At 39.8% G+C, this 21,557-nt stretch overlaps 1 protein-coding gene across 3 annotated transcripts in view; it reads right to left on the bottom strand.

Annotated features, from left to right (window-relative positions):
- The window catches only part of ITPR2 (inositol 1,4,5-trisphosphate receptor type 2), a 527,210-nt gene that overhangs the window by 376,414 nt on the left and 129,239 nt on the right, over window positions 1-21,557 (bottom strand). For 2 of the 3 annotated variants that reach the window (XM_030830533.3, XM_060305847.2), the window contains 4 exons: window positions 20,160-20,204; window positions 8,263-8,414; window positions 3,122-3,221; window positions 2,427-2,587 (listed from right to left, as the gene is read on the bottom strand). In XM_030830533.3, coding sequence (XP_030686393.1) covers window positions 2,427-2,587; window positions 3,122-3,221; window positions 8,263-8,414; window positions 20,160-20,204 — 458 coding nt within the window. The remainder of the gene's footprint in view (window positions 1-2,426; window positions 2,588-3,121; window positions 3,222-8,262; window positions 8,415-20,159; window positions 20,205-21,557) is intronic. The other variant, XM_030830536.3, reaches the window with a different exon arrangement.

Raw genomic sequence — 21,557 nt, 5'->3', positions numbered from 1 at the left:
ACCCGACGGGGTTGGAGGTCGATTGCGTACACAAGAGTGGTTTTCAAATGCAGGTGTGTGAGGGGGGAAACAGAGGTAAGAACAGAGGAAGCTGAGAAATAACTATTCCATTGGTTTGCATATTTATGACTTTTTCTATTGGTACGGCTGGAGGGAAGCAACTTGGATTTTTCTGTTCCTTTGTATTGTAAGACAGGATCTAAAAGTTCATAAAACATATGTGTTTCATTATGGAATGCTTACCATGTAAACCTTATCAAGCCACCACGCAGAGTAGGAAGTGGAACATTGAAAAAGTCTCCTCAAATCCCTCCCCCCGAGAACACCATCCTGATTTCTGTGACAATTCTTTCCTTGCGTTTCTTTATAGTTCTGCCAATTTCTTAAACCCCAAAGAGTTCAATTTTGCTTGATTTTGGACTTTACAAATAATCTTACAGTGAATACATTTGTGTCTTGTTCTCACTCAATCTAAAGTTTATTAGATTTATCCATGTAGTTGTACATAGATGTAGGTCATGTATTTTCATTGTTATATATGTATACCACCATATGACGATACCAAAACTGTATTCACCTGTTCAACTGGTGATGGACATTTAACAGTTTTCAGTTTGGGGTTATTTAGACTAAGGCTGAACATTCTTAAATGTGTCCTGGTGCACACAGATAGAAACTTCTTTTGGACAGATGTTCAAGAATGTTCAGCCTAGGAGCAGAATTGGTAAGTCATGGACTACTTGCTTCTGTGTGTGTGTGTGTGTGTGTGTGTGTGTGTGTGTGATTGTGTGTGTGTGCGCGCGCACGCGTGCATGTGTGTTAGGAACACATGAGATCTACCTTTTTAAATTTTTATGTGCATAATACAGTATTGTTAACTACAGGCACAATGTTGTACAGCCGATCTTCATCTCATATAAATGAAACTTCATACCCGTTAAGCAGAAACTCCTCATTTCTCCCTCCTGCCAGCCCCTGGCAACCACCAGTCTAGTCTCTGTTTCTATGAGTTATTTTACAACATTATTAACAACAGCCAAATATGGAAACTAAATGTCCATCAATGGATGAATGCATAAAGAAAATGCAATATACACCTATGATAGAATATTATTCAACTTTTTTTTCAGTTTTCCTATAATCTATTTTATTATCATCCGAAGATTACATATGCAGTTAAGAAAATGAACCAAATCATGCAGTCGGCCGTTCTCTGGGTTCTGACTCCTCACAGCTGTGATATTAGGAGAACTAGAATGTGGAGGTCAGTACTTTAATGTCAGCAGTCTGCGCCCTCCCTCTCCATCTGTACCCACCTATTTCATTCAGCATCTTGACAGTTTGCACAAGAAAACTGTCCTAAGAATATTATTCAACTTTAAAAAATAAGGAAATCTCGTCACATGTGACAATGTGGATAAAACTGGAGGACATTATGCTTAGTGAAATGAGCCTGTCACAGAAGGACAAACACTACATGATTCCACTTACATGAGGAGAGACTGCTTCTTTAACTTTGCTCATTACTGTCAAACTATGTCCCAAAGTGCTTATACCAATTATCATCTCACCAGCTGTGTATGAGAGTTCCAACGTATGAATGCCTGGGAAATTGGTAAATAGCTTTTTCTTGTTCAAACTGAAAGGTATATAGCAGACCATGAAGTGGAGAAATACAGACAATGCTTGTGCTCTGGTGTGCTGGAAACCTATGGACTTTAAAACCACACATGATTAAATCCCCCACTTACTGTGTGACCTTACCTAATTTGCTTAACCTTTCAATTTTCCTTTATGTAAGATGGGAGTAATGTCCATCTCAGGGCTGTTTGAAGGACTAGAGAAATATATTTACGGTGCCTAACATGGTACCAACATAAATTAGGGATAAAATGACTGATAGCTATCAGTATCATTCTCTGTCTCACTTATTTCCAAAACCAGAGTTGAAGAATCAAAGATCCAGTTTCTCTGAGGCAGTTACAAGGGCAGAGAGGCACACTTTGCAGATTGTTTGCTGGTATTATATAACATGCTTGTTTTGTGGTACTTGAGCAGAGAAATGTATCTTGAATAAGTAAGAAGAGAAAAACATAAAACCTCTTTTAGGACCTTTAGAACTCCCAACTCAAATATCAAATCAAGTGCAGCAAAAGGCATCTCTTACGAAACATTTAAAAGGAAAGACCAGAAAGTAACTAAAAACAACTGTGTTCAAGCCAAGCTAAAATGGAAAAAGTAAATATTCCACCAGATTTTAATGTCACCATTTTCATTCACTCCCCGGGATCTGCTCATTCAGAAGCAGGTGTGCTGCTATGGAAACCATTCTACATATTCCCTTAGAGTCATTCATTCACCTGAGGTCTACTGCAAGAGTTGACAACTGACTCTATGATTTAAAAGTCATTTTAAAAGTCACTAACCTCCTTTCATTCTGAGTTATTGTGCCATTTTCCAGCTTTTTAACTGTGGTCGCCAGCACTTTATTTGCGTCATTGGCGAAGTCTAAGTCTCGGACCTCAGACAGCGGGACAGACACAATGGCAAAAGCTTCTTTATCTTCTTTTGTTTGGCAAGTTCCGATCTGCAATGTGTTTTTCCACGAAGATTAGTTGTTTTCCTAAATAACTATGCAATATTCTTCAACTACTAACACATCTTAGTACTGTTTAAGAGATACAAAACAGGAGTAGAGAATCCAAACACAGTAATTCCTACACGCATCGTCCACTATGAAAGGCCGTAGGGACACAGATTTCCCATGCCCATCTCCTGCCTTGTTTTCAAAGCCCGCCTAGAAACGTATCCCTTTCACACATGTTCTTTGCTTCAGTTTCAACAGAGGAGAGGAAATGCCCTCCTAGAATCTTCTTCCCTTTCTATATGCTACTCCCACTCTTTTGGTATCTCTGCTACATCTTCCTGAATCACAGCCCGGCTGCAGTCTAGCCTCTAAGTTCAGCTGCCTAAAGCAACCGGTAGGCACGAGTGCCTGATGAAATTAATTGCAATAATCTCTAATACTGGTAAAGCTCAACTGTAAGAACATGTCAGTCACCCCCTAATCCTATTCACACAACATCTGGCTGAAAAGTAAACCACTCTCGGCAACATTTACCTTCAACATAACAGGCCTCTCTTCATCTGTGTCTATGGGGATGCTAGTGCTGGTTACCCACGTGTTTGTACATAAATGTCTTAACCGAACGTACGAATTCCTAAAAGAAAAATAGTATTAAAAACACAGATTATAAAAAATTAGCACACTTACATATCAACATATTTACCAGTTTCATACATGATATGAATATAAATATATTTTTAGACTTAGTAACTGACTCAAGTGTAGATCAGTCTGGTTTAAAGGGACTATCTGAACTATAGGCTATTTCAAAGCATGCAGTATTATTACATAAACCAGTGGTTCTCAGAATCTGGTCCCTGGACCAGCAACATCAGCATCACCTAAGAACTAGTTAGAAATGCAAATTCTGAGGCTTCATCCCAGTCCACTGACTCAGAAGCTCTGAGGGTGAGATCCAACAGGATTTTACCAGCCTTTCCAGGCAATTCTGATGCATACTAGAGTAAGAAGCACTGACTGTGTAACCATCTGAGTTAAAACTGCTGTCTGATTGTAGTCCCTTTTGTGGTTTAATCATCTGCACGTAAAAGTACACAGTGCAGTCGATCCCCATTAATCGCAGATTCCATGCCTGTGAATCTGCCTACTCACAAAAATTTATCCGTAACCCCAAAATCAATACTTGGGTCACTCTGGAAGTCATTCTCAGACATACACGGAGTGGCAAAAAATCTGATTCCCTGCCACTCACATTCCCAGTGAGGCGAACAACACGATGCTTTTCCTTCTTGTTTCTGCTCTCATACTGTCAACAAGTGTCTTTCTGTGGTCTGTTTGGCGCCATGTTTTTCACTGTCTGTTGTTAGTGAATTCATTGTTTAAAACAGTCCTAAGCATAGTGCTGAAGTGCTGTCTTGTGTTCCTCTACAGCAAGACTGTGATGTGCATTACGGAGAAAACAACTCATATAAGAGATGCTTCATTCAGGCATGAGTTATAGTGATGATGGCCGTGAATTCAACGCTAATGAAACAATATATATTAAATAAGGTGTCTTTAAACAAAAACACATATAAAATAAGGTTGAGTATGGATTGATTGACAAAAATATTGTGCCCAGAGGCTTGCAGGTACCTAACTCTGCATTTCCCTTAGAAGCAATGGGTCAGTATTTGCTAATTCATGTTCCAGAAATAATAAGAATCAACTATATGTGAACTGAGAGAGAGTGCATAAGAAAGGACAGCTAGAGCTTCACCCAGCTCAAATATTATCATTTTTGGTGAATCTATTATCATTATTTCTTTAACAAAATGGATAAAGTATCTATTAAAAGAAAACCACTGAGGTAAGTTCTCTGCCTTCAAGTTGCTGAAAGTTCAGTAGGAAAGATAAGATAAATAAATCATATAACATGAGGCAGAAAGCATTAAGGCCAATAAGAGAAAATCAAATAAAACGCCAAGGACTTCAGGGAAAGAGATTCATTCTCAAACATCATGATTCTTTTCATTCATAAAAGTAGATAAAATAGAGACTGAGTTAATGCACTGAATAAAATGTCTTACAAGCAATTTTTCTTAGCAGTAGCTAGAGAATGGGTAACTGACCATTTTGGTGAATGCAGTGGTAGTCCCACACCTGGTCCCTCTCGTGGTGTTTCTAAAAGAGACCCCCGCAAAGATCCACCTTGTGGACTATCAGGTAAAATAAAAGAACATATTCTAGAGGAAATAATACCCACAGGACTAAAAAAAATGCCGCCAGAAAGTATAGAGTCTGCTCTTCCAGGGGAAAGCACTGTGAAACACGGTATGTTTGTAATAGATGTTCTGTTGCCCTGCACAGAGGTGCCTGCTATGCCGCTATCACACTTGGAACGAAATATTAGAATGCTTTAGCAAGACGTGAACAAAGTTTCAAATAAATTAAGTGCAAAAAAAGAAATAGAGATTGTTTCAAAAATCTAAAACAGCAAAGGTCCAATCCTTGTCCAAATAATCAGCAAAGGTCCAATCGTGAAATACCTCTGTATTACCACTTATCTTCTGCATGGAATTATACAGGAGATGTCACTTGAACTCAGTTATCTTCCTCATTGTATTGATATTTTAAGCATCTGGAAAGTGAGGCCATAGCTTATTCAGCTCTGTGTCGTTCCCCCTATTCTTACTCCTGGACCTTCTATAGCTGCTTATGGAGTCAACCTAGATGGCTGGGTTCCAAGCTAAAGAGACTACATTTGAGCATAATAACCTGCAATTTCTAAGAATTTTGGAAATGAGTAACTCTTTAGGACCCACACCACATAAATCCATTGTTAAAATCTTGATATAATCTGAATGTCTAAAAGATGAAGGCATGGTAGCATAGCGGTTAAGAGTACAGATTTTGATCACAGAATCCAGAATCAAATTCCACTTCATGAGCTTGACAAGGATCAATCAACCTAATCACACTGAGCCAGTGGTTCCCCAACTTGGCTACATGTTAGAATCACCTGGAAAGCTTTTACAACCCTATTATTGCCCAAGCTGCACCGCACACCATTTAAATCAGGATGTCTGGGAGTAAGAGGAGGCATCAGTACTTTTTAAAGATCCCCAGATATTCCAACGCGCACCAAAGACTGGGAACCACTGCTCCAAGCCCTTGATACTTAAAAGTCTAGTCCACAAACCAGGAGCATCAGCATTGAGGGTCTGTTAGCAATGCAGACCTCAGACCCCACCCTAGACCAAGCAGATCAGAATCTGAGCTGCCATCAGATCCCCAGGTGGTTCAGTACACATTAAAGTGTGAGAAGCACTGATTACAGAGTGTAAAGCTTGAGAAGTATTTGACCCCGCATTGGACTCACCTGGGTACTGATTTTTAAAAGTAAAGCCTGCATCCTGCCCCCAAGACTCTGATTTCACTGGTCTTGGTGCGGCCAGAGCATGGAGAGGGCGCAATGCTGCCCAGGTGATTCCAGTTTAGAGCCAACTTGAAAAGCACTGCTCTAAGTCCTTAGTTCCTGATCTGTAAGAGTTGCTGCCAGCATTAAATAAGACATTTATAAAGAAGCTGACACAGTGCTTAGCACACAGCCAGCGCTCCAGAGTTATAATAGTAGTCATTATTAAGTGTTCATTAGTGTTAGCGTTAAAACAATTAATGACAAATGAATCTATGTTAATACAAAATTCTGGTTCGATACTGAGAAGGGCTTCAGCAGTTCTGAAACAGAAATAGATGAAACCTTCCATATAAAGTGAGGCTCAGGGGCTTGTCTTGGGTCTAGTCACATTACAGTAAGATCTTTCTATCATTTCCCTAAGCAAACTTTCTTGGTTAGAGTTCAAGAAGGACTCTATTCTTGCTGAGTTAAAATCTAAAATGCATAGTCAGAGTAAGGATTTATTAAGATGCAAGACTCAGAAGAGAAGGTGAAAGACCTGCATCAGGCCAGACCTCCAGAGGGTATTTCTTTACAGGCTTCTATTGGTACAACAGAGTGAGAGAGGGCTCATATAAGGCCAAGATTCAGCTACATTTCTCCCATCCAAGTATAAACCAGGTCCGACTCTGCTTAGCTTCCAAGATCAGACAAGACTGGGCACATTCAGGGTGGTATGGCCGTGGACTGAGCTACATTTCTCATGAATGAGAACAGCCAGGAAACAGCCAAGGAAGTCCAAGGAGCAGTGTTTCTTGGCAGTGTTAGTACAGCAACTTTTTACCTGCCCTGAAAGTAACCTACACAATAATGTCTGCATTTTGAGCAGGTACCTTCAGCCTAACCACTGCCATCTGCCCAAGGCAAGGTACAAGCATGCTGTACCAAGGACAATTTAGAACCATTTCACTAGACCTGAATATATGGGCAAAACTCCTCTATGCATATAGAGAGCACATCAGAGTGCTATTGCTGGAAAGCAGACAGCTCTAGGCAAAACAAAAAAATCTTAATTAAAATAATCAAATCGAAGTGAAAGAACGTAAAATACTCTCTTACATTAAGTTCTGACTCCCTCATTAACAATCTCCTTTCCCCTCCCTCACTGGGGGCCAACTGGTCTCTTAGCTGGTCCTTCAGCACACCTAGTAAATCTCAAGATTCTTCCACTTTGTGTTCCTGCTGCTTGAAACACTTCTCCCATATGGAGAGGATCTGACCCTTGAAATCATTCAGATCTTTTCTCGGATGTCCTAAATCAAGAGGTCTCATAATAGAACTCCCCATACTCTTCAATTTTTCTTCAAAACGTTCGTATTACCTGACCTTATATTTTATGTTTATTTGTTTATTGCCTCCCACTCCCATCTGAATTTAAGTTCATAACCAGTTTGCTCATGGTTTTCTTCCCAATGCCAAGGGCAATGCCTGGAATGGAATTGATGCTCAATAAAGGTTTGTTGACGGAAGGACTTCCCCGGTGGTCCAGTGCTTAAGAATCCACCTTCCAATGCAGGGGACGCGGGTTTGATCCCTGGTCGGGGAACTAAGATCCCACATGCGGTGAGGCAGCTAAGCCCACATGCCACAACTACTGAGCCCACGCTCTGCAGCCCCTGCCACAACTAGAGAGAAGCCCGCATGCCACAAGGAGCAGCCCGCGCACTCTGGAGCCCGCACCACAACTAGAGAGAAGCCCGTGGGCCGCAACAAGGAGCCCTGTGCACCACAACAAGGAGCCCGTGCACCACAACAAAAGATCCCACATGCCACAACAAAGATTCAGAGTGCTGCAGCTAAGAACCAACACAGCCAAATAAATAATTTTTTTTAAAAAGATTTGTTGACTGAATGACTAAATAAATGAACAAGTGGATGATGAGTGAATGAAATTTTTAATTTGACATAATAAAAATAAATGCCATGACTATTAATGGAAATGCTTCTAGATCATTTTTTATTTTAGTAACCACAAGCCATATAAGTAATAAGAATAAATGATTCTTATGAATTTTTCAGAATTTCTTTTCTCCTGCACATTTGAATTATTTTTAAGAATAAAACAAACTATGTTAATCTACTCACAAAAGAGGAATGATTTTTTTTAACTCTTGTTCTTCACTTATGCTTGCTCTCTTTATATCACAAAAATTATACTAAGATTATGATTTTTATTCCTTACCTGCCAGCAAAATTATTCAGAGAAACACTATTGTTTAACCATATTTTTTTTTACCTTGGGACCAGGCAGTCCGCTCTCTGAAGAGTTGTGGCATCCAGTTCAAAAAGGGATGCAATGTCATTTCCATGTGGGACTGAGACCAAAGTGTACATGATCTTCTCCTCTGCCTGGCGTTTCTTCTTTGCAGTTGGAAGATCTCCATCTCTCTGTTGAGGAAGTACAAGGTTTTTTACTTTTATATGTTTCTTACTAAACTCTCCAATTAATTGGAAGATAAGTTTTAAATTTGCATTTATTTCTTCATTGGATTATAGTGATATCCAGTTCACATCATCCAGAAAGAGCAGATTGGGCCTGAGAGCCTTTCAGGTAATTATTATTAACAGTGATAAGTCCCACATTCCAGAGGGGTGATTTGACCTGGGCAAATTATCAAGGCACTAACAGTCACAATAGTTTTGATCCCTTCCCTGGTATTAAACCTATTATCACAGTAGTAATTTTGACCATTCCACATTTAAAACAAACACAGAGAAGAAGTAGTGTGTTGAATCACCTAGAGTTCATAAATTAAAGAGTAAGCATGGAAGTGTTTCAGAGTTCCTGCCTAACTCCCAAAAATCATTGGGATATTAACTTGGAGGGAGGGGGAATCAACAGCAACATTCCCATTCAGTTCATCAGCTCATTTCATTAGATCCCAGAACATAGTATAATGGCATATAAAGTGAAATCAAATGGAATAGAAGCCTTCAGATGATGTGAAACTCAGTCAATATTTCTAGCACACTCCTACCATTTTAAGCAAAAAACAACACAAGACTGATGATTATGTATTTTCACTCGAACTTCCCCAAGTTCCAGCGTCCCATGGAAGAATCTGATGTATAAGAAAACCAAAACATGATACAGCAAATGTAATATAAGCTTGGTAGTAAAGTACATAAATATAATTACTTATATATAATTATTAAATCAAATGAAATTTGAAAATGAGAGAGAAAAACTGTCATTGTACCATCACAGGTAGTTGAAAGAAAATAGGTGGGAAGGGATGCTCAAAGGCAAATGAAAGCCATCTATATCCAAAGACAAGCATTTCTTTAAAGGCTGCCATGACAATGAAATACTACATCCGATCATTCCAAAACATTCACTTGAAGCTCCATCCCAAGACTGTGAAAGTCATTTTCCTTGGATCAGTAAACCCTTGCAGTTTCATGCTGGTGTCTTCTGTAAATGGTGCACAAACGGGTAGCACTAGTTAACTGTGAATGGGCAGAGGAACTGCCAGTGTTCTTAAGAAGGAACAGGATTGCTATCTGCTAAATCTCACATAGGCTAGGAGTATCTGGTAGCTCTTGTCATCTCTGATTTATATGTTTTCTGCAGAGATCTAAGTTCAGACTTATATGAAGACAGGGGTCTGGAAAACTCTCCCCAGGTGGTTTAACCCCCATAACAGTTGTTTCTTACCAGCAAATGTGAACTGTGTTCATTCATCAGAAAAAGGTATTCTTAACTTACTATACACTAGAAGTGAGTATAAGGAAATAGGAGAGAAGGAAACGCAAAAGCAGTAAGCAAACCCCACTTCTGAATTGATACAAAAGTTCTCACAATAGCAAAACCGTTCCCTTGACTGTTCTCACTAATCTTACCACAAAAATTTAAGAGAGAGGAAGATGAGATTATTTCCTTTAAATAAAGACATGAGTGCAGTTACCTACAGGAGATGAAGGATGAGGAAAGGAGCAAAGGAAAGAGGATGGAGAGGGGGAAGGACCAGAGTAGAAAAAGGGGGAGTGAAGAAGAGGGAGAGAGGAAGGAGGGAGAGGAGGTGGAGAGGAGGGAATAAAAAGGGAAAAAGGAGGGGGGAAGAGGAAGGCAAGGGGAGCAGTGGGTGCTATAGTGAATGCTCAACCCCATATTCAACTAGTCACGCCTCAGTCCAAATTAACCAAAGCCAGCGGCCTGGTCTGCAGCCCTTAAGCACTGAATTAGTCACTCCTCAAAGGGTAGGCATGAACTCATGGTTAAGAACCTCCTTCCCTGGTGGCGCAGTGGTTAAGAATCCGCCTGCCAATGCAGGGGACACGGGTTCGAGCCCTGGTCCGGGAAGATCCCACATGCCGCGGAGCAACTAAGCCTGTGCGCCACAACTACTGAGCCTGTGCTCTAGAGCCCGCGAGCCACAACTACTGAGCCCGCGTGCCACAACTACCGAAGCCCGCACGCCCAGAGCCCGTGCTCCACAACATGAGAAGCCACCGCAATGAGAAGCCTGCCCACCACACTGAAGAGTAGCCCCCGCTCGCCACAACTGGAGAAAGCTCGTGCGCAGCAACGAAGACCCAATGCAGCCAAAAATAAATAAATAAAATAAATAAGTTTATTTTTTTTAAATTAGATCCTTCTTTAGGTCTTCTGACAAAATTCTCATGGGTCAGGAGACCCATTTCACAGTGATTCACAGTGATCTGCGTTGAGGGCATGGAAGTCTGTGAACTAAAGACAACAGTCTTTGAAGGGCAAAAACACCATCACATCCTGAGAGAGGAAAACCTAAATGTCTTTAAATGACCCAATAAGAGTAGTCTGGCCAGACAAGTAAGTCAGGAAAGAAGGCTGCCTGGGTAACATAACAGCTTAGGCTCATGGAATATCAAGCTTGGGAGGGATCTTTATAGATCATCTGTGAGCTAAAAAGACTTCTTCCAAATAAATCTCTGGCAGCAGCTAGTCTAGTGAAATACTATAACTTGTAATTTACTCCTTTGGGTCTTGAAAACATTAGTCTTTAATTATTCCCTACTGAAGTTTAGACAGCCTTTCTACAGTTTTGTTTATTTCCTATATTTCAACTCTCACAGTGGGTTGGGAGAAAGAGTCTAAAGAAAGAGAAATAGCTGGAACGAGAAAGTAGGAATGAGGGAAGGAGAAAGAAAGGGAAATGAGTGTGAACACTAGAAGAAAAATAGCAGTGTACGAGAAAAATACGACACCAAAGGCAATTCCATGAAAGAAATCATTGATAAACTGGTTTTCATGAAAATGGGTTTCTTCTGCTCTGTGAAAGACACTCTCAAAAGAATGAGAAGATGAACCACAGACTTGGAGAAAACTGTTCCAAAAGACATATTTGATAAAGAACTGGTGTCCAAAATATACAAAGAACTCTTAAAATTCAATAATAATAAAACAAGTAATCCAATTTTTAAATGGGCAAAAGACCTGAACAGACACCTCACCAAAGATGGCATACAGGTGGTAAATATATACATGAAAAGATGCTCAACATCAAATGTCATTAGGGAATAGCAAATTCTCTAATGAGATATCACTCAAAACAATGAGATACCATATACACCTATTAGAATGGCCAAAACCCAAAACACTGACAACACCAAATGCTGACGAGGATATGGAGCAACATGAACTCTCGTTCATTGCTGGCGGGAATGCAAAATGGTACAGCCACTGTGGAAGACAGTTCAGTGGTTTTACACAAAACACATTCCATACCATGTGATTCAGCAATCGTGCTCCTTGTCATTTACCCAAGTGAACTGAAAAGCTATGTCCACACAAAAACTTGCACCGCAGCTTTATTCATAACTACCAAAACTTAGAAGCAACCAAGCAATCTTTCAGTAGGTGAGTAGGTAAATAAACTGTGGGACATCCAAGCAATGGAATGCTATTCAGCACTAAAAATAAATGAGCCATCAAGTTATGAGAAGACACAAAGAAACCTTAAATGCATCTTGAAAGAAGCCAATGTGAAAAAGCTACACACTGTGTGATTCCAAATATGGTATTTGGAAAAAGCAAAATTATGGACACAATAAAAATATACTGTGAATATACTGCCAGGGATTGGGGGAGGGAGGGATGAATAGGAAAAGCACTGAGGAGTTTAAAGGCAGTGTGACTATTCTGTATGATCCTATAATGGTGGAGACATATCATTATACTTTTGTCAAACTGATAGAATGTACAACACTGAGAGAGAACCCTAATGTAAACTATGAACTTTGGGTGATAATGATGTATCAAGGCAGGTTTACCAGTGTAACAAATGTACCCCTCTGGTGAGGAATGTTGATAGTAGGCTGTACTTGTGCGCTGGCAGGGGTATGTGGGAACCCTCTGTACCTTCCACTGGATTTTGCTGTGCATCTAAAACGCTCTTTAAAAAGTGTCTATTAAAAAAAATAGTCTGAGAGAAAATATTTGTAAATTATATATCTGATAAGGGACTTGTATCCAGAATATATAAAGAACACTTACAACTGAATAGCTGTAAAGACAAATAACCCAATTAAAAATTGAGAAGGGACTTTGCTGGTGGTGCAGTGGTTAAGAATCTGCCTGCCAATGAAGGGGACACGGGTTCGATCCCTGGTCCGGGAAGATCCCACATGCCACGGAGCAACTAATCCTATGCACCACCACTCCTGAGCCTGTGCTCTAGAGCCCAAGAACCACAACTACACAGCCTGCGTGACACAACTACAGAGACTGTGTGCCACAACTACTGAAGCCCGTGCACCTACAGCCCATGCTCCGCAACAAGAGAACCCACCGCGATGAGAAGCCCGTGCACCACAACTAAGAGTAGCCCCCACTCGCCGCAACTAGAGAAAGCCCACGCACAGCAACAAAGACCCAACACAGCCAAAAATAAATAAATAAATAAAAATTGAGGAAAGGATGTGATGACATTTCTCCATAGAAGACATACAAATGGCCAAGAAGCACATGCAAAGGTGCTCAATATCATTACTAATTAGGAAAATGTACTAGGATGGTTATAGTCAAAGACACAGACAATAACAAGCGTTAAGATGTGGAGAAATTGTAACACTCCTATATTGCTAGAGGAACACAAAATGGTATAGCCACTTAGGAAGAGTTGGGCAGTTCCTCAAAATGTTAAACATATAACCAGCAATTCTAATTCTAGGTATCTACCCGAGAGAAATGAAAGTATATGACCCCACAGAAACTTGCACTCAATGTTCATAGCAGCTTTACTTATAAAAGCCAGAAAGCAGAAATAACCATCATGCGAATGATGGATAAACAAAATGTGGTACATGCACCAAATGGAATATTATTTGGCCATGAAAGGAATGAAGTACAGATACATTGTACAACCTGCAGGCACCTTAAAAGCATTATGCTAAGTGAAAGAAGCCATGAAAGAAAGGCCATATACTGCATGATTCCACCTATGAAATGTCCAGAAAAGGCAAATTATTCATAGAGACAGTAGATCCAGGTTGCCAGGGGCTGCTAGTGGATACAGGCTTTCTTTCGGGGGTGGTAAAAATGTTCTAAAATTAGATAGTGGTTATGGTTTTACAACTCTGTGAACATACTAAAAACCACTGATCTGTAATTCTAAACATGAGAATTCTTATGGTATGTAAACTATATCTCAATAAAGCTACTGAAGGAAGGGAGGAAAGAACAGAAAAGAGAGGGGGGAGGGAGGAAAGATGGGAGAGACGGGGAGATAGAGGGGGAGGGAGGGAAGGAACAAACGAATGAACAAACTAACTAAAACAATGAAAAAAAAGTGTGCTGTTGCGTTGATCTCTGCCATGCAGCTCAACAAGAAAATCCAGGTGTTATACTAAGATATGGATAGCAAAGGAGCAGTTTTCCATGAAGGCTCTGAAATGTAATGGTGACACAGGAATCACACTTCTGCCTGACCCCAAACAACTGAGTCAAGAAGGTCTTAAGAAGATCTACACAATCTTCTTACATAGGGCCCAGTAGAATACCACGTGCAGCTATGAACTCCTTCCCTACGGTAAAAATGGTGGTGACGTCTGAAATTGAAGATAATAATCACTATGATGAGGAAGAAGGCAGAGAAAGAGGAAGGAAGAGATTTAAGAAGAGGAAGTGCTAATTCTAAAAGAAAGAAAAGGAAGTTTGCTGTTTATTACATCTTAACATGAAAACTTGGGGGGAAATAGACGAGGAGAGTTACAGTCACAAAGAAATATTATGAAAGAGCTCTTTTCTGGATTTGGCAATGCTACTGCAGCCAAAAGAAAGAACCACCAACATAATGAGTGTTATTAATACATGTGAGGGAAGATTGCCTCAGAATGTAAGAATGCAGAAATAATGGACGAGATCAGTCAGTTGTAGAAAAAAACTCAAAGGATTTTTGTGAATATGTAGGCACAGGGATTTGAGCACAAGTGGTTTAAATGGAGTATTAGAAAGGCACAATTAAAATATGATTTTAGCTAAGGAAAATAAAATCTAATCAATTACGTTGAACCATATTTGAAGAAAGGCTTTATTAACAGAAGATAAGCATGTAACCTAAACAAACGGAGAGTCAATGAACAAGAATTTGACAGTTTCTCTCACCGCAGGCTAGGGTAGATGAAACAAAGTATTCCAGTTTTCCTGGAGGAATTCCATATCCCTGAAAGGCATGTGTGTCATCTAATTTCCTGAGCTCTCCACGCCAATCTTCTAATCATAATTTAGGTTTTGATATAGATTTTCCTTCAGGGAAAACGCACTAACTGACCCAAGGATTTAGATCTACTTAGCAACTGACAGTTGGCACTGTGGTTTATACATCAGTCATTTGTGAATTCACTAGTGGAATCAATCCTCCTGTATGCACTGTCCTTTTCCCCCTTTTGAAAGGCTAATAAAATGAACTTTCTAGACTTATAAAAGGCGAGCAGATTCAGGTTCCAAGAGATTGCCCTCCTACCCCATCCCCCTTGGTAATATCTCCCCGTGGGATCCTGATAAGAATAGTCAAAAGACCTATTTTGACACTCTTACAGTGAAAAATAAAAATCTTTTCCATAGAGAAACCTCACTTATTAGGGCTAGCTAAAAGAGGTCACTCTAAGTTACTCATACTATTTAAGACCTGTGGTTTAATTTTAATTACCTAGGATAAGTGGAATGTACCCCCAAATAATTTGCTTAGGTCTTTGAGGAAAAAAGCTTTAATGAATAGATAAGTTCCATTTATAAATAGCATAACAATTGTTTATGTGTGAATAAGAGCTTCTAACACATTTAGAAGTTTTTTAAAACAGTGCTATAGTCTTAAGCATTCTGCTATTAATCTCTTGTACTCTGTTAATTTGCTTAACAAGCTGTCATAGCAGTTTGACAGTAAACTTCAAGCCAGCCCCTTGGAATTTTTTAACTAATAAAATATGAATAATGAGTTATAAGCATACAGTTTTTAAATAAATGGATCAAGCTTCAATATCAAGAAAATTAATATTATATTTCTACAATATGAAGGCAGTTCTGTTCAAAATTGTGTACTTGTGGCTTTTGTTTACGAACCCACATCTCTTTTTAAGTAAGAAAAAAGACCCCAAAACACTAGTTCTCTGCAGAGAATTACAGAAGCACACTGCCCTCCCTCTTTGCATCATGAAAAGACATTAAGGTACAACAGAGCTTAAACAGGTGTGAAATTTAACAGCATCTCAGTCTCCAAAACACTCTCAATTTAGGGAATGAAGGGCTGCAGAATGTTAATCTAGTCTGCTGGGCTTTTAGAAAACTAGCATTTTCACTTGGAAGGAAAGGCACACAGTCTCGCAGATTATACAAATTGAAAATCCTGTATGAGAAGCCAGAGGATGCTAATGGCTCGCCAGCTTCTCTAGCTCCTGGGGGCCCTGCCCGCGGCGCACAGCAGGGAGCCTCCTGTTACACCTTCTCTGTTGCCTCATTTGTGAGTCATCGCATTTTCAGCAGAGACATCACGTAGCAGTTCTGCTGTGAAGAGCCAGAGACATTCGGTAAGAAACAATGTCTGCGTTTTCAGGGCCGATTCAGACCTGTGGCCACGGCAGCATAACTTTGTGTAGGCATCTGTGTTTTGGTCCAGACCCTCTGGGGCTCTCACTGCAGACTTTATGGAACAGACACAACCCTGCCATTTAAAGCTGCAAACCCTTCTTCTCTTGCCACGGTTCCTTGACAATCGGGTGCTCTCAAACTAATTCCCAATATGACCCTTTTTTCTTTCTTTTCCTTATCATCTTACCGCTGATGAATACATAGTAAAACACAAAGAAACTTGTGGGTCTTCTTTCAGGACCTGGTACCCTCCCCCAAAAGAAAAATTCTACAGAATAGAATTTTCAAGTCTATTTCGGCAAAGTTTCATGCTTCCTAGAACATTTCTGTTTAATGTATGTTTTTGCACAAAGACGGATGGTTCTCAAAGGGAGAGAGTTTGGCTCCCCAGAGACGTCTGGCAATTTCCAGAAACACTTTTAGTTGCCACAACTTGGGCGGGGGATGGGGGATGGAGAACAGGGAGACCACTCCTGGTCTCTAGTGAGTAGAGTCCAGAGCTGCTGCTAAACATCCTACGATGCGGAGAACAGCCCGACCACAACCAAGAATGATCTGGCCCGAATATCAACATATCAGTATTGCTGAGGCCGAGGATCCCCAGCACAGACAAAAGACATTCCCTGGAAGAATCAGATCACATTCCACATAAATAAGGTAATGTTAAAATGGGTGGTGTTATTCCAGAAAAGTCTCCTTCAAAGAGCCATTTGAAAAGATGCCAGTTTGCACGGAGAAAAAACTAACGACTTTCAGGTTCCCAGCTGGGCTTGATACAGTTCCAATATTTACAGGGTCCCTGTGGATGCTGTGCATTTGTAAGATTGGAAATAATAGACTTCTTTGTAGAATAAATACAGCTATTTGGGTCTTAATGGGAGCTCTGACACACTCCGCCTCATTTCAGCAGTATTATCCATTAACCTCTGAAACTTCAAAAATGGAAGGCAACATGTGATAAAGGTTTCTAAATTACAGGAAAAGTATTAACTGGATATTAAATAGACAACGTAGGGAAAATGAGGAAAGAAAATAATTAGCATGGTCACAGGGAACTCAGTGTTACTGGAACCCAGATCTGAGGTGAGATAGCATTGTTTTGGGAAACTGATTTCATTTTTCACAGGCTACACTCTAAACGCTCCTCTGTTTTCTTTTTTAGACAGAAACATCATCATTGCTAGATGGTAAATGGTGTATAAAATGAGAAGCCATATTGTTAGCTTTACTGTTCCATTTTCTCAGTTTTATTTACTTTCAAGCTAGGGGTTTTAGAGAGAAGGAAATCAGATGTCTCCAGTTGGATGTGTCTCTGAGATGACAGATGAGATCCAGTCATAAAATGCTACAGCAAAAGCAAACCCACCTATGTTGTATGCAATTAAAGTATTGCTAGTAACACTGCTTAAACAGAAGAGTCCTCTTTCTCACCTTTAGAGGAGGATAAAGAAACTGTACTTCAGAATACAAAGGAAAAATATTTAGCAAGTCTAATCAAAAGCTTGATTAACGCAAAGAGTAAACTTCACCATGGATTTATTACTTATTTATATGCTCTGCGCTGCTCCATAACCCTTCATTCACTCTATTCTCCCACTCAGCTCTGCCCAGAATGATCGGTAGCATCTCCAAAGGGTACGTAGCCAAAAGGAGATGAGCCAGAGATTTAACTCAATTGCACAATTTGAAGCTTTGATATGATGACCTTTGAATAGAAACAACTTACATTTTTAGCCTACTAACATCTTTTATTCAGAGAGTTTCCCATTTATCTGCTGGCATTTTATCCCCATGGCATGCAGGTGAGAGATGTAGGGCAAACATCCTCATCCTATCAGACAGGTGAAGAAAATGAGTCTCAGGAAAGCTATCTGACTCGTCCAAGGCTACACAAGTTCATGGTGGTGCTACAGTAGAGCTCCGCTGTCTCGACAGCACGCTCAAGAAGTCACATAGAATATCACAGAAATGAACCTTGACAAAGAGAAAAAAGCAGTCCCCGACATCCGACAGCTGGCCTGGTGGATGAGCCAGGCCTTGGTGTTGCTAGGAGCTGGCCTGACACTCAAGCTGGTTCTCCTGGTGTTCTCCTGGTGAATATGGGCAATTTCACAAAACAGCAACACCAGACAAGGTCACTTCATGACTGGAATGGATCAAGACAAAACAACACCACTCCCTGACCATATCTGAACACCGACAGACTGTGAACGTTGTTCAAGCCACAAAAAATGACAATCCTGCTCCTGTCCTCTAGCGAATATGAGCGACTGCTGCTTCTTTAGCAATTACAGACCTAGCCTGCCCTACCCACAGATAAAATGTATTAAGATACCTCCTCTTCCTAACAGCATTCCCGTCCACAGCAAAGCCCCACTTCTTTAAATCTTCCCCAAAATCAATCGCACAAGCCCAATTCCTATAAGACGTTTTTTCTAACACCTTCTTACTCAGAAGCAGCACGGTTCCCCATAGTGTGCGTGCAGTGAGTTATAAACGTCACTTGTATGGGTATTTTCCTGGTGGTCTCTGGCCGGAAACCATTGAGACCATCGACAAGCTTATAGGAAGAACCAAAGAAACTATGATTCACACTTTGCTTTTTAAACATGGCTACTGATAGCATTTTCCTAAATCATAGGAAGGTAAGGACCCAACAGTCCTGCTGCAGCTATTTGAAAACCAGGGGGAGAAAAGCCCACACAGACACATAAAATTGAATCATAAATAAAAGATCCAATGGATCTAACAAACCTACTTCTATATTTAAAGACATTTTGACACAAATTAAAGTTTTCACTGGGTCAGTGACCTGATACTTCGCTTATTTCTATTGTAAACATGATAATCATATGGAGAGAGGAGTCAAACAGGGTTGACTCAGGTCCAGAAATTCTTATTTGATCCATCTGCCCCATATCCTCCTAAAACGTAAATCTGTGCACCAATGTACAACAGTAGTCATTTTAATGAAACATTCCAACAGTTTCTATCAAAGAGCAGAATTTGGGGTGATGCAGTAATAATACCTACCCATTCCAAAAGGGATGGCAAAACTCCTAACAAAACTGTATTACAGACTGTGTCTATTTTATATCAAAATATCTGGCTAAATTGCTTTTAAAGAAATCCAGCCCTGCTGAGAGTCACACACAGAAAATGCAGTAGACACCATGGAGCAGTGGACAGTAGCTGCAGGAGTAATCAAAAATATTGATATAACAACAATAATAAAAATGATTGATAATAGGAAACACCAAAAAAAAAAAAAATCCAGTGCATCGTCCAGGCTTTATTTGGATCACATCAAAATATCCTGAATTTCTGAATTTTTTAATAAGTTTCAGGTGTACAGCATTAACAGTTCGACATCTTATATACTACAAAGTGGTCACCACCACAAGTCTAGTTGCCATCCATCACCATACAGTTTCACCCATAACCCACCCCCATCCCCACTGGTAACTCCCTTCCTCTATGAATTTTTTAATTGAATTAAATCATGTTGTCATTGTTAAGTCATATTCTTTCCAAATTATGATGAGATGAGCAGGATAAATAATAATAAGTATTTATAATGAAAACTGGCTTTAAAATAAGATTGTGAATTTTTTTTTGAGTAGCACACTGTAGATTATTAGAAATTAGAATTATCTAGTTACTGAACAATTTCTCCCCATAAATAGAAACCGAATTATTTTGAATTGAAAAGGATTGTTCTGTTGTCCTATTTTAATATTATGCCACAATTCCATTCCTCCTTCCTAATTTCTATGAACTTCTGAAAACTAAACCTAGACCCACCATACCTCCCAAATCCAGTTGCCTTCAGCAATCTATCATAAGTGGCCTCCAAGTTGCTGGAAATCTCCCTAAACACCCACTTCTGGTCATCTTCTTATAATCTAAGCCAAATCATCATTTACTTTTTATCTTCAATCCACAGCCTCTACTTGGAGAATCTCTCTCAGAGCCCCAGTCTTCAAATTTTCTACTAACTTTTCAATTTGTTCATATAAAATATAAATAATATGCTTGTAGTTGACGGGGAAAAAAGCAATTCTACTCACCACATTTTTTCCTTCATTTTGGGCATCTCGATAATCAGGGTTAAGCTAAAAACAAAAAAACAAAGCTAGTTTTGAATTGCTATTAAAAGCACATTAACAAGACCAGTGATCTTTAATTCCAGTACACTATTGTACACTTAACTACGTTTAACATAAAAAGAGGCTAAGAAAGAAACGGTTAGGAAATACCTTCAAACCCTAGTTGCAGGAGACAAGAGTTAAAATGCCAAATTTATGGCCTTTGTTTGTATCAAACTGTTGACATTTTTGAACAAGTGAGAGCTGACAGTCTCACCACCTCTTAAGAAGCATTCAAGAGAGTTCATTTTGCCCACCACAGAATCTGCTCTTGACCAATAATGCAGACACCGATTTCTAAAAGTAGACCAAAGGAAGGTTTTAACAATGATTCAAGATCATGCTCCACGTGCTATACACACAAGAAAAGAAAGTCAAGCAAAAGAGGATCTATATATCCGCTATGTCAGCTAATGCATGAGGACTATTTAAACTAACAAACAAGAACACATGTCTCAAACAGATGGAGAGATAGAGAACAGTACGGAGGTTCCTTAAAAAACTAAAAATAGAACTACCATACGACCCTGCAATCCCACTACTGGGCATATACCCTGAGAAAACCATAATTCAAAAAGAGGTAATTCATAATACCATAATGTTCACTGCAGCTCTATTTACAATAGCCAGGACATGGAAGCAACCTAAGTGTCCATCGACAGATGAATGGATAAAGAAGATGTGGCACATATATAAAATGGAATATTACTCAGCCATAAAAAGAAACGAAATTGAGTTATTTGTAGTGAGGTGGATGGACCTAGAGTCTCTCATACAGAGTGAAGTAAGTCAGAAAGAAAAACAAATATCATATGCTAACATACATATATGGAATCTAAAAAAAAAAAAAAAGGCTCTGAAGAACCTAGGGGCAGGACAGGAATAAAGACGCAGACACAGAGAATGGACTTGAGGACACGGGGAGGGGGAAGGGTAAGCTGGGACGAAGTGAGAGAGTAGCATTGACATACATACACTACCAAATGTAAAACAGATAGCTAGTGGGAAGCAGCCACACAGCACAGGGAGATCAGCTCGGTGCTTTGTGACCACCTAGAGGGGTGGGATAGGGAGGGTGAGAGGGAGACACAAGAGGGAGGGGATAAGGGGATATATGTATACGTATAGCTGATTCACTTTGTTGTACAGCAGAAACTAACACACCAATATAAAGCAATTATACTCCAATAAAGATGTTTAAAAAAAAAAGAACACATGTCTCTGGGTTGGACTGTGGAGTTCAGGGGTCATTCCAATGAGAAAGCATGAGCTCTGCACATGCTGCCTGTTGGCCCACATACTTCCAGCTGCTTAGCATCC

This window comes from Globicephala melas, chromosome 10 (assembly GCF_963455315.2).
Source record: "Globicephala melas chromosome 10, mGloMel1.2, whole genome shotgun sequence".
NCBI lineage: Eukaryota > Metazoa > Chordata > Mammalia > Artiodactyla > Delphinidae > Globicephala > Globicephala melas.
The sequence above is the reverse complement of the archived record's forward strand: the minus strand, read 5'-3'. Positions and strand labels throughout refer to the sequence as shown.